Consider the following 14,285-nt stretch of genomic DNA (forward strand, 5'->3'; position numbering starts at 1 on the left):
CATTTCTGGTGGAACATGGCTTCATTGCCAACACAGTTAATGAGAGCAGAAACAAATACAAACATAACATCTGTAGTAATTCAAATGACGTAAATCCCTGTGTATCGATAGCTACACTTTAATATGGATAACATTTAAAAACTGTTGAATGCATTTCTTCTAAAGGAGGGTGTCTGAGTTTTGCTAATAGTTAACAACAACTGATGACAGACTTAATCAAAGCGAACAAATCCTAAAAAAAAAAGTCAAGCTGAGGAAGTAATCTAGCTGCTGTACTATTAGCATTGCTGTCATGTTTTGTCATTAATTATCATGTCTTGTCCTTGTGCTTTCCCTTCTGTTCGTTTCCCTCTGCTGGTCTTATTAGGTTCTTTCCCTCTTTTTATCCCTCTCTCTCCCCCTCCCTCTCTCACTCTCTCGCTCTCTCTTCTCTCTATCGTTCCGTTCCTGCTCCCAGCTGTTCCTATTCCCCTAATCATCATTTAGTCTTCCCACACCTGTTCCCGATCCTTTTCCCTGATTAGAGTCCCTATTTCTCTCCTTGTTTTCCGTTCCTGCCCCGTCGGATCCTCATCTATAATTCACCGTGCTGTGTCTATGTTTTGCCCTGTCGTGTCGTGTTTCCCTCAGATGCTGCGTGGTGAGCAGGTGTCTGAGTCTGCTAGGTTCAAGTGCCTTCCCGAGGCAACCTGCAGTTCTCGATCAAGTCTCCAGTCTGTTCTCGTCTTTACGAGTAGTATTATGCTTTTTGTTTTGTAAAGTTTCTTACTGGATTAAATACTCTGTTTTCGCCAAGTCGCTTTTGGGTCCTCATTCACCTGCATAACAGAAGGATCCGACCAAGGAATGGACCCAGCGACTACAGAGGCTCGTAACACTGCCGTCGAGATCCAAGGAGCCATGCTCGGCAGACACGAGCAGGAATTGTCTGCTGCTCGCCATGCCGTGGAGAACCTGGCCGCTCAGGTTTCCGACCTCTCTGGACAGTTCCAGAGTCTTCGTCTCGTGCCACCTGTTACTTCCTGGCCTGCCGAGCCTCCAGAACCTAGGGTTAATAACCCACCTTGCTACTCCGGGCAGCCCACTGAGTGCCGCTCCTTTCTCACCCAGTGTGAGATTGTGTTCTCTCTCCAACCCAACACATACTCTAGAGAGAGAGCTCGGGTTGCTTACGTCATTTCACTCCTTACTGGCCGGGCCCGAGAGTGGGGCACAGCTATCTGGGAGGCAAGGGCTGATTGTTCTAACAATTACCAGAACTTTAAAGAGGAGATGATTCGGGTTTTTGACCGTTCAGATTTTGGTGGGGAGGCTTCTAGGGCCCTGGCTTCCCTATGCCAAGGTGATCAATCCATAACGGATTACTCTATAGAGTTTCGTACTCTTGCTGCCTCTAGTGACTGGAACGAGCCGGCGCTGCTCGCTCGTTTTCTGGAGGGACTCCACACAGTGGTCAAAGATGAGATTCTCTCTCGGGAGGTTCCCTCCAGTGTGGACTCTTTGATTGCTCTCGCCATCCGCATAGAACGACGGGTAGATCTTCGTCACCAGGCTCGTGGAAGAGAGCTCGCATCAACGGTGTTTCCCTGCTCCGCATCGCAACCATCTCCCTCCTCTGGCTCTGAGACTGAGCCCATGCAGCTGGGAGGGATTCGCATCTCGACTAAGGAGAGGGAACGGAGGATCACCAACCGCCTGTGCCTCTATTGCGGATTTGATGGACATTTTGTTAATTCATGTCCAGTAAGAGGCCAGAGCCCATCAGTAAGCGGAGGGCTACTGGTGAGCGCTACTACTCAGGTCTCTTCATCTAGATCCTGTACTACTATGTCGGTCCATCTACGCTGGACCGGTTCGGGTGCTACATGCAGTGCCTTGATTGACTCTGGGGCTGAGGGTTGTTTCATGGACGAAGCATGGGTTCGGAAACATAACATTCCTTTCAGACAGTTAGACAAGCCTACGCCCATGTTTGCCTTAGATGGTAGTCATCTTCCCAGTATCAGATTTGAGACACTACCTTTAACTCTCACAGTATCTGGTAACCACAGTGAGACTATTTCTTTTTTGATTTTTCGTTCACCTTTCACACCTGTTGTTTTGGGTCATCCCTGGCTAGTATGTCATAATCCTTCTATTAATTGGTCTTGTAATTCTATCCTATCCTGGAACGTATTCTTGTCATGTGAAGTGCTTAATGTCTGCCATCCCTCCCATTTCTTCTGTCCCCACTTCTCAGGAGGAACCTGGCGATTTGACAGGAGTGCCGGAGGAATATCATGATCTGCGCACGGTCTTCAGTCGGTCCCGAGCCAACTCCCTTCCTCCTCACCGGTCGTATGATTGTAGTATTGATCTCCTTCCGGGGACCACTCCTCCTCGGGGTAGACTATACTCTCTGTCGGCTCCCGAACGTAAGGCTCTCGAGGATTATTTATCTGTGTCTCTTGACGCCGGTACCATAGTGCCTTCTTCCTCTCCGGCCGGGGCGGGGTTCTTTTTTGTTAAGAAGAAGGACGGTACTCTGCGCCCCTGCGTGGATTATCGAGGGCTGAATGACATAACGGTTAAGAATCGTTATCCGCTTCCCCTTATGTCATCATCCTTCGAGATTCTGCAGGGAGCCAGGTGCTTTACTAAGTTGGACCTTCGTAACGCTTACCATCTCGTGCGCATCAGAGAGGGGGACGAGTGGAAAACGGCGTTTAACACTCCGTTAGGGCATTTTGAGTACCGGGTTCTGCCGTTTGGTCTCGCCAATGCGCCAGCTGTTTTTCAGGCATTAGTTAATGATGTTCTGAGAGACATGCTGAACATCTTTGTTTTTGTCTATCTTGACGATATCCTGATTTTTTCACCGTCACTCGAGATTCATGTTCAGCACGTTCGACGTGTTCTACAGCGCCTTTTAGAGAATTGTCTCTACGTAAAGGCTGAGAAGTGCTCTTTTCATGTCTCCTCCGTTACTTTTCTCGGTTCCGTTATTTCCGCTGAAGGCATTCAGATGGATTCCGCTAAGGTCCAAGCTGTCAGTGATTGGCCCGTTCCAAGGTCACGTGTCGAGTTGCAGCGCTTTTTAGGTTTCGCTAATTTCTATCGGCGTTTCATTCGTAATTTCGGTCAAGTTGCTGCCCCTCTCACAGCTCTTACTTCTGTCAAGACGTGTTTTAAGTGGTCCGGTTCCGCCCAGGGAGCTTTTGATCTTCTAAAAGAACGTTTTACGTCCGCTCCTATCCTCGTTACTCCTGACGTCACTAGACAATTCATTGTCGAGGTTGACGCTTCAGAGGTAGGCGTGGGAGCCATTCTATCCCAGCGCTTCCAGTCTGACGATAAGGTTCATCCTTGCGCTTATTTTCTCATCGCCTGTCGCCATCTGAGCGCAACTATGATGTGGGTAACCGTGAACTGCTCGCCATCCGCTTAGCCCTAGGCGAATGGCGACAGTGGTTGGAGGGGCGACCGTTCCTTTTGTCGTTTGGACAGACCATAAGAACCTTGAGTACATCCGTTCTGCCAAACGACTTAATGCCCGTCAAGCTCGTTGGGCGTTGTTTTTCGCTCGTTTCGAGTTTGTGATTTCTTACCGTCCGGGTAGCAAGAACACCAAGCCTGATGCCTTATCCCGTCTGTTTAGTTCTTCTGTGGCTTCTACTGATCCCGAGGGGATTCTTCCTTATGGGCGTGTTGTCGGGTTGACAGTCTGGGGAATTGAAAGACAGGTTAAGCAAGCACTCACGCACACTGCGTCGCCGCGCGCTTGTCCTAGTAACCTCCTTTTCGTTCCTGTTTCCACTCGTCTGGCTGTTCTTCAGTGGGCTCACTCTGCCAAGTTAGCTGGTCATCCCGGTGTTCGAGGCACTCTTGCGTCTATTCGCCAGCGCTTTTGGTGGCCGACTCAGGAGCGTGACACGCGCCGTTTCGTGGCTGCTTGTTCGGACTGCGCGCAGACTAAGTCGGGTAACTCTCCTCCTGCCGGTCGTCTCAGACCGCTCCCCATTCCTTCTCGACCATGGTCTCACATCGCCCTAGACTTCATTACCGGTCTGCCTTTGTCTGCGGGGAAGACTGTGATTCTTACGGTTGTCGATAGGTTCTCTAAGGCGGCACATTTCATTCCCCTCGCTAAACTTCCTTCCGCTAAGGAGACGGCACAAATCATTATCGAGAATGTGTTCAGAATTCATGGCCTCCCGTTAGACGCCGTTTCAGACAGAGGCCCGCAATTCACGTCACAGTTTTGGAGGGAGTTCTGTCGTTTGATTGGTGCGTCCGTCAGTCTCTCTTCCGGGTTTCATCCCCAGTCTAACGGTCAAGCAGAGAGGGCCAATCAGACGATTGGTCGCATACTACGCAGCCTTTCTTTCAGAAACCCTGCGTCTTGGGCAGAACAGCTCCCCTGGGCAGAATACGCTCACAACTCGCTTCCTTCGTCTGCTACCGGGTTATCTCCGTTTCAGAGTAGTCTGGGTTACCAGCCTCCTCTGTTCTCATCCCAGCTTGCCGAGTCCAGCGTTCCCTCCGCTCAAGCGTTTGTCCAACGTTGTGAGCGCACCTGGAGGAGGGTGAGGTCTGCACTTTGCCGCTACAGGGCACAGACTGTGAGAGCCGCCAATAAACGCAGGATTAAGAGTCCAAGGTATTGTTGCGGCCAGAGAGTGTGGCTTTCCACTCGCAACCTTCCTCTTACGACAGCTTCTCGTAAGTTGACTCCGCGGTTCATTGGTCCGTTCCGTGTCTCCCAGGTCGTCAATCCTGTCGCTGTGCGACTGCTTCTTCCGCGACATCTTCGTCGCGTCCATCCTGTCTTCCATGTCTCCTGTGTCAAGCCCTTTCTTCGCACCCCCGTTCGTCTTCCCTCCCCCTCCCGTCCTTGTCGAGAGCGCACCTATTTACAAGGTACATAAGATCATGGACATGCGTTCTCGGGGACGGGGTCACCAATACTTAGTGGATTGGGAGGGTTACGGTCCTGAGGAGAGGAGTTGGGTTCCGTCTCGGGACGTGCTGGACCGTTCACTCATTGATGATTTCCTCCGTTGCCGCCAGGATTCCTCCTCGAGTGCGCCAGGAGGCGCTCGGTGAGTGGGGGGTACTGTCATGTTTTGTCATTAATTATCATGTCTTGTCCTTGTGCTTTCCCTTCTGTTCGTTTCCCTCTGCTGGTCTTATTAGGTTCTTTCCCTCTTTTTATCCCTCTCTCTCCCCCTCCCTCTCTCACTCTCTCGCTCTCTCTTCTCTCTATCGTTCCGTTCCTGCTCCCAGCTGTTCCTATTCCCTAATCATCATTTAGTCTTCCCACACCTGTTCCCGATCCTTTTCCCTGATTAGAGTCCCTATTTCTCTCCTTGTTTTCCGTTCCTGCCCCGTCGGATCCTCATCTATAATTCACCGTGCTGTGTCTATGTTTTGCCCTGTCGTGTCGTGTTTCCCTCAGATGCTGCGTGGTGAGCAGGTGTCTGAGTCTGCTAGGTTCAAGTGCCTTCCCGAGGCAACCTGCAGTTCTCGATCAAGTCTCCAGTCTGTTCTCGTCTTTACGAGTAGTATTATGCTTTTTGTTTTGTAAAGTTTCTTACTGGATTAAATACTCTGTTTTCGCCAAGTCGCTTTTGGGTCCTCATTCACCTGCATAACAATTGCAGTATTATCGTTGTTTTCTGCCTAGAGAGCATGTTATTCAGATGGTATTTATTGAGCAGGCCCTTGGGACTATGCCATAACTAGTAGGTCCTACTTTCCACTGAGACATACAGTGCCTATAGAGTCTACAACCCCCTTGGATTTCTTCACATGTTATTGTGTTACAAAGTGGGATTAAAATGGATTTAACTGTCATTTTCTGTCAACCATCTATACAAAACACTTCGTACTGTCAAAGTCAAAAGGTTATTTCATTTTTTTGATTAATGAAAAATAAATCACTAATATACCTTAATTATAAGTATTCAACCCCCCCATAGTCAATAAATGTTAGAAACACCTTTGTCAGCAATTAAAGCTGTGAGTCTTCCTGGGTAAGTCTCATAAGAGCTTTGCACACCTGTATTGTGCAATATTTGCCCATTACTCTTTTCAGAATTCTTCAAGCTCTGTCAAGGTGTTGGGGAGCATGGCTAGACAGCCATTTTCAAGTCTTGCCATAGACTGCCAAGTAGATTTAAGTCAAAACTGTAACTTCGCAACTCAGGAACATTCCCAGTCTTCTTGGTAAGCAACTTCAGTGTAGATTTGGCTTTGTGTTTTTGGTTATTGTCCTGCTGAAAGGTGAATTCCTCTCCCAGTGTCTGGTGAAAAGCAGACTGAACCAGGTTTTCCTCTGGGCTTTTGCCTGTGCTAAGCTCTATTCAGTTTCTTTTTATCCTAAAAAAAACTCCCTAGTCCTTGTTGATGACAAGCATACCCATAACATGATGGAGGCCGTTTCTCAGTGATGTGCTGGATTTGCCCCAAACATAAGACCTTGCACTTTGGCCAAACAGTGTATTACTTTATTGTGACACCACAATAATGACCTAAATGACAGAGATAAATTAATAATTACAAATAAACACAAATGGAAATATTCCAAAACATGTTAATGTTGTTTCATACATTAACATGTTTTAGAATATTTTCATTCTGTTTATTTGTAATTATTCCTTTCCCTCTGTCATTTAGGTCATTATTGTGGTGTCACTATAATGTTGTTGATCTATCCTCAATTATATCCCATCCCAGCCATTGAACTCTGTAGCTGTTTAAAATCACCAATGGCCTCATGGTGACATCCCTAAGCATGTTTCCTTCCTGTCCTGCTGCTCAGTTCAGGAGGACGACTGCAATCGTCCAGTTCAGGAGGACGACTGTATTAAACCACCCATGTGTCTGGGTGGTTTAATACTGCATCCACAGCATAATTATTAACTTGCCCATGCTTTACGAGATATTCAATGTCTAATTTGTTATTGTAACCCATCTACCAATCAATGCCCTTCTGTATGCTTACGAAAAGCTCCCTGGTCTGTAGTTGAATTTGTGCTTGAAATGCAATACTTGACTAAGGGTCCTTACAGATGTTGTATGGGGGACAAAAGAAGAGGTAGTCATTAAAAATCATGTCAACCCCTATTATTTCACACAGAGTGAATCCATATAACTTATTATGTGACTTGTTAAGCCAAAGTTAACTTCTGAATAACTTAGCCTTGCCTCGACAAAGTGGGTGAATACCTATGTAACAACTATATTTTAGTTATTTAATTTGAATGAATTTATAAAATGTGTAGATTTTTTTTCTTCACTTTGACATTATGGAGTGTTTTGTTTAGATCAATGACAAAACAATTACAATTAAACCTAGTTCCATCCCACTTTGTTACGCAACAACATGTGAAAACATTTCAAGTGGTTGCAGACTTTCTATAGGCACTGCACCTTCCTGACGTCGGAGCTCTTGGGCTCTGTGGTCCAGGTAATGATGCGAGATACAGCCAGTCGGGTTTCACTGGAGTTGACAAAGTCTGTCGGATCCATCTGTCTTGCCAGTGATTCTATGTACTTCAGAATGGCCACCTTCACCTGCATGATACACACATGGTTTAGCTTCAAGATTCACACAGACTGTTAATCTACATGATTCACACAGTGTTAAGCTACATGATTCACACAGTTTTAAGATACACGTTTCACACAGAGAGTTAAGCTACACGTTTCACACAGAGTGTTAAGCTACACGATTCACACATACACGATTCACACAGAGTGTTAAGCTATACGATTCACACAGAGTGTTAAGCTATACGATTCACACAGAGTGTTAAGCTACACGTTTCACACAGAGTGTTAAGCTACACGATTCACACATACACGATTCACACAGAGTGTTAAGCTATACGATTCACACAGAGTGTTAAGCTATACGATTCACACAGAGTGTTAAGCTATACGATTCACACAGAGTGTTAAGCTACACGATTCACACAAAGTGTTAAGCTACACGATTCACACAGTATTAAGCTACATGATTCATACAGAGTGTTAAGCTACATACTTCATACAGTGTTAAGCTACATGATTCACACAGAGTGTTAAGCTACATGATTCATACAGAGTGTTAAGATACATGATTCATACAGTGTTAAGCTACATGATTCATACAGTGTTAAGATACATGATTCACACAGAGTGTGAAGCTACATGATTCATACAGTGTTATGCTACATGATTCACACAGAGTGTTAAGCTACATGATTCACACAGGCATTTAGCAAGTTTACTTTTAAAATATTTGACAATATCACCATGGCACTGTGTCTACTGGTATTTGAAATCATAAACTCTTAGACCCTGAGCCAATCCCTAAAACAAACAGAAAATCATCTAGCTAGGTAACATTCTATGCAAACTGTACCTTGAGGTTGGGTGTCTGTGTCTGGTCAACAATGAACCTCATCAGGATGTTGAACTGGTGATCAAACGGAAAAGACTCCCTAAGGAGAACAAAACAGAAAACACTAAAAGTTACTACCTGCCCTCCCGATGTCACAGGAAGGCCAGAAAGATCATCAAGGACGACAACCACCCGAGCCACTGCCTGTTCACCCCGCTACCATCCAGAAGGCGAGGTCAGTACAGGTGCATCAAAGCTGGGACCTAGAGACTGAAAAACAGCTTCTATCTCAAGGCCATCAGACTGTTAAACAGCCATCACTAACATTGAGTGGCTGCTGCCAACATACTGACTCAACTCTAGCCACTTTAATAATGGAAAAATTGATGTATCAATTTATCACTAGCCACTTTATATCATGTTTACACACCCTACATTACTCATCTCTTATGTATATACTGTACTCTATACAATCTACTGCATCTTGATGTAATTAAATGGATCGCTAGCCACTTTAAACAATGCCACTTAATATAATGTTCTCATACCCTACATTACTCATCTCATATGTATATACTTTACGCTATTCCATCTACTGCATCTGCCATCTTGATGTAATGTATCACTAGCCACTAACTTCCCTAGGGTAGGGGGTAGCATTTGGAATTTTGGATGAAAAGCATGCCCAATTAAACTGCCTTCTACTCAGGCCCAGAAGATAGGATATGCATATCATTAGTAGATTTGGATAGAAAACACTCTAACTCACTTGTTGTTGTAGTTTTTTATTCAATGCCATTACAGTATCCATTTATTAGGCCCCAAATTGCAGTTCCTATGCCTTCCACTAGATGTCAACAGTCTTTAGAAATTGTTTCAGGCTTGTATTCTGAAAAATTAGGGAGTAAGAGCTGTCTGAATGAGTGGACCCTGCCGTGTCACAGAGCATTTTCATGCACGCGACCAGAGAGAGTGCCTTTCTTGTTTACCTTTATATTGACAACGTTATTGTCCGGTTGAAATATTATCGATTATTTCGGCTAAAAAGAACCTGATGATTGAATATAAACATCGTTTGACATGTTTCTATGAACTTTACGTATACAATTTTGATTTTTTTGTCTGCCTGTTGTGACTGCGTTTGTGCCTGTGGATTACTGAAGAAAACATGCAAACAAAACGTAGGTTTTCAGATATAAAGAGAGACTTTATCGAACAAAAGGAACATTTATTGAAAAAATGAATGTCTTCTGAGTGCAAACATATGAAGATCATCAAAGGTAAGTGATTCATTTTATCTCTATTTCTGACTTGTGTAACTCTTCTACTTGGCTGGTTACTGTTTGTAATGATTTGTCTGCTGAGCCATGTTCTCAAATAATTGTAAGGTACGCTTCCGCCGTAAAGCATTTTTTAAATCTGACACCGTGGTTGGATTCACAAGAAGTTAGTTGTATCTTTTCTGAATTTGTATAATGAGTATTTCTGTATTTGAATTTGGCGCTCTGCAATCTCACTGGATGTTGGCCAGGTGGGATGCTAGCGTCCCACATACCCTAGAGAGGTTAAACAATGCCGCTTTATAGGTTTTCATACCCTATATTACTCATCTCATATGTATATACTGTACTCTATATCATCTATATCTTCTCTATACCATCTATACCATCTTGCCTATGCCGTTCGGCCATCACTCATTTATATATTTTTATGTACATATTCATATTAATTCCTTTACACTTGTGTGTATAAGGTAGTTGTTGTGAAATTGTTAGGTTATATTACTTGTTAGATATTACTGCATGGTCGGAACTAGAAGCACAAGCATTTCGCTACACTTGCATTAACATCTGCTAACTATGTGTATGTGACAAATAAATTTGATTTGATGAAATCAAACTCTACTGAGTTGGCCTGGTTACACATCCACCATAGTTGGGTAATTCTTACCAAACTGTCCATTTACAAAATGTCCTCTTGAATCCAAAAAATTAGGATCTGTACTTCTCTATTTCATAATTATGTTTTTTGATCAGATATTATCGATTTTACCAGCATTTTCACAAAATGATCACTACGTAACAATTTTCGAAGTCCCAAAAACATTTTACATTGCTCACCTAATGAAAAGGTGTGAGTCAAACATAACACTGAACCAAAAAAATATTTCAAATTAAATTATACAAAAAATGTAACAATTCAATTAGACTTTTTCCCAATTAAAACTCTTTAGCCATTTCCATAATGAGAAGGCCAAGTGGGTTAAAGGGGGTGTTTGAGAATAAGAACCTAATTTTTAAGGCATATACTGTAAGCTAATTAATTTACTTAATTTTGCTCATCTAAGTACTATTGCTCTAGGTGATGAATCATGGGTGAATACAACTTTTAGTTTTTACAGGAACTTGAATAAGTGATAGTGTCTGGACATGTCTCATTACCTATGTTTATACGTAATACATACAGTTGAAGTCAGAAGTTTACATACATCTTAGCCAAATACATTTAAACTCAGTATTTCACAATTCCTGTCATTTAATCCTAGGTAAAATTCCCTGGCTTAGGTCAGTTAGGGTCACCACTTTATTTTAACAATGTGAAATGTCAGAATAATAGTAGAGAGAATGATTTATTTCAGCTTTTATTTCTTTCATCACATTCCCAGCGGGTCAGAAGTTTACATACACTCAATTAGTATTCGGTAGCATTGACTTTAAATTGTTTCACTTGGGTCAAACTTTTCGGGTAGCCTTCCACAGGCTTCCCACAATAAGTTGGGTGAATTTTGGCCCATCCCTCCTGACAGTGCTGGTATAATTGAGTCATGTTTGTAGGGATCCTTGCTCGCACACACTTTTTCAGTTCTACCTACAAATCTTCTATGGGATTGAGGTCAGGGCTTTGTGATGGCCACTCCAATACCCTGACTTTGTTGTCCTTAAGCCATTTTGCCACAACTTTGGAAGTATGCTTGGGGTCATTGTCCATTTGGAAGACCCATTTGCGACCAAACTTTAACTTCCTGACTGATGTCTTGAGTAGAGGTCGACTGATTAATCGGAATGGCCGATTGTGGCCAATTACATTGCACTCCACGAGGAGACTCTGTGGCAGGCTGACCACCTGTTACCTTGGCTCCTTGCTGCACTCGCGTAAGTTGCTAGCTAGAATTAAACTTATCTTATAAAAACAAATCAATCTTAACTTAATCACTAGTTAACTACACATGGTTGATGATATTACTAGTTTATCTAGCGTGTCCTGCGTTGCATATAATCAATGCGGTGCCTGTTCATTTATCATCGAATGACAGACTACTTCGCCAAACGGGTGATGATTTAACAAGCGCATTCGCGAAAAAAGCACTGTCGTTGCACCAATGTGTACCTAACCATAAACATCAATACCTTTCATAAAATCAATACACAAGTAAACATTTTTAAACCTGCATATTTAGTTCATATTGCCTGCTAACATGAATTTCTTTTAACTAGGGAAATTGTGTCACTGCTCTTGCGTTCTGTGCAAGCAGAGTCAGGGTATATGCAGCCGTTTGGGCCGCCTGGCTCGTTGCGAACTGTGTGAAGTCCATTTCTTTCTAACAAAGACCGTAATTAATTTGCTAGAATTTTACATAATTATGACATAACATTGCACAACCTTCAATGTAACACAACATTTAGACTTATGGATGCAGCCCGTTCGATAAAATACGGAACGGTTCCGTATTTCAGCGAAAGAATAAAAGTTTTTATAGTTTCCGGATTTTTTATTTATTTATTTTTATTTTACCTTTATTTAACCAGGCAAGTCAGTTAAGAACAAATTCTTATTTCCAATAACGGCCTAGGAACAGCGGGTTAACTGCCTGTTCAGGGGCAGAAGGACAGATTTGTACCTTGTCAGCTCGGGGGTTTGAACTTGCAACCTTCCGGTTACTAGTCCAACGCTCTAACCACTAGGCTACCCTGCCGACCATGTTAATAACCTAAGGCTTGTATTTCTGTGTGTTATTATATTATAATTAAGCCTATGATTTGATATTTAATAGAGCAGTCTGACTGAGCGATGGTAGGCAGCAGCAGGTTCGTAAGCATTCATTCAAACAGCACTTTCCTGCGTTTGCCAGCAGCTCTTCGTTGTGCCTCAAGCATTGAGTTATGACTTTAAGCCTATCAACTCCCAAGATTAGGCTGGCAATACTAAAGTGCCAATAAGAACATAACATCTTCAAAGGTTAATGAAATACAAATGGTATAGAGAGAAATAGTCCTATAATTCCTATAAAAACTACAACCTAAAACTTCTTACCTGGGAATATTGAAGACTCACTTTAAAAGGAATCACCAGCATGTTCTCATGTTCTGAGCAATGAACTGAAAATGTTAGCTTTTTTACATGGCACATATTGCACTTTTACGTTCTTCTCCAACACTGTGTTTTTGCATTACTTAAACCAAATTACTTATTTGAGACTAAATTGATGTATTATATGAAGTTAAAATAAAAGTGTAGGGCCTCCCGGGTGGCGCAGTGGTTAAGGGGGCTGTATTGCAGCGCCAGCTGTGCCATCAGAGACTCTGGGTTAATTCCTATAAAAACTACAACCTAAAACTTCTTACCTGGGAATATTGAAGACTCACTTTAAAAGGAATCACCAGCATGTTCTCATGTTCTGAGCAATGAACTGAAAATGTTAGCTTTTTTACATGGCACATATTGCACTTTTACGTTCTTCTCCAACACTGTGTTTTTGCATTACTTAAACCAAATTACTTATTTGAGACTAAATTGATGTATTATATGAAGTTAAAATAAAAGTGTAGGGCCTCCCGGGTGGCGCAGTGGTTAAGGGGCTGTATTGCAGCGCCAGCTGTGCCATCAGAGACTCTGGGTTCGCGTCCAGGCTCTGTCGTAACCTGCCGCGACCGGGAGGTCCGTGGAGTGACGCACAATTGGCCTAGCTTCGTCCGGGTTAGGGAGGGCTTGGCCGGTAGGGATGTCCTTGTCTCATCGCGCACCAGGGACTCCTGTGGCACAGTGCGTGCTAACCAAGGTTGCCATGTGCACGGTGTTTCCTCTGACACATTGGTGTGGCTGGCTTCCGGGTTGGATACGCACTGTGTTAAGAAGCAGTGCGGCTTGGATGGGTTGTGTATCTTTCAACATTAGTCTCTCCTGAGCCCGATGAGCGATGAGACTAGATAGTAGCTTCTAAAATGTTTGGATACCACGAAAAAGGGGTGAAATTCCAAAGCAATAAAAATACATTTAAAAAAGTGTTAATTCAGTATTGTTGTAATTGTCTTCATTACAAATATATAAAAATCAGCTGATTAATTGGTATCAGCTTTTTTTGGTATCGGCGTTGAAAAATCATAATCGGTCGACCTCTAGTCTTGAGATGTTGTTTCAATATATCCACATCATTTTTCTTCCTCATGACGCCATCTATTTTGTGAAGTGCACCAGTCCCTCCTGCAGCAAAGGACCCCCACAACATGATGCTGCCACCCCCGTGCTTCACGGTTTGGATGGTGTTCTTCAGCATGCAAGCCTCCCCTTTTTCCTGCAAACATAACGATGGTCATTATGGCCAAACAGTTCTATTTTTGTTTCGTCAGATCAGAGGACATTTCTCCAAAAAGTACGATCTTTGTCCCCATGTGCAGTTGCAAACCGTAGTCTGGCTTTTTTAAGGTGGTTTTGGAGCAGTGGCTTCTTCCTTGCTGAGCGGCCTTTCAGGTTATGTCAATATAGGACTCATTTACTATGGATATAGATACCTTTGCACCGTTTAGGCTGGCAATACTAAAGTGCCAATAAGAACATAACATATTCAAAGGTTAATGAAATACAAATGGTATAGAGAGAAATAGTCCTATAATTCCTATAAAAACTACAACCTAAAACTTCT

The 14,285-nt window shown here is 43.2% G+C and overlaps 1 protein-coding gene across 23 annotated transcripts in view; it reads right to left on the bottom strand.

The window, feature by feature from the left end:
- The window catches only part of LOC124047616 (CLIP-associating protein 1-B-like), a 131,059-nt gene that overhangs the window by 14,734 nt on the left and 102,040 nt on the right, over window positions 1-14,285 (bottom strand). For all 23 annotated transcript variants that reach the window (XM_046367946.1, XM_046367956.1, XM_046367966.1 and 20 more), the window contains 2 exons: window positions 8,390-8,468; window positions 7,414-7,557 (listed from right to left, as the gene is read on the bottom strand). In XM_046367946.1, coding sequence (XP_046223902.1) covers window positions 7,414-7,557; window positions 8,390-8,468 — 223 coding nt within the window. The remainder of the gene's footprint in view (window positions 1-7,413; window positions 7,558-8,389; window positions 8,469-14,285) is intronic.

This window comes from Oncorhynchus gorbuscha, linkage group LG01 (genome assembly GCF_021184085.1).
Source record: "Oncorhynchus gorbuscha isolate QuinsamMale2020 ecotype Even-year linkage group LG01, OgorEven_v1.0, whole genome shotgun sequence".
Taxonomy (NCBI): Eukaryota; Metazoa; Chordata; class Actinopteri; order Salmoniformes; family Salmonidae; genus Oncorhynchus; species Oncorhynchus gorbuscha.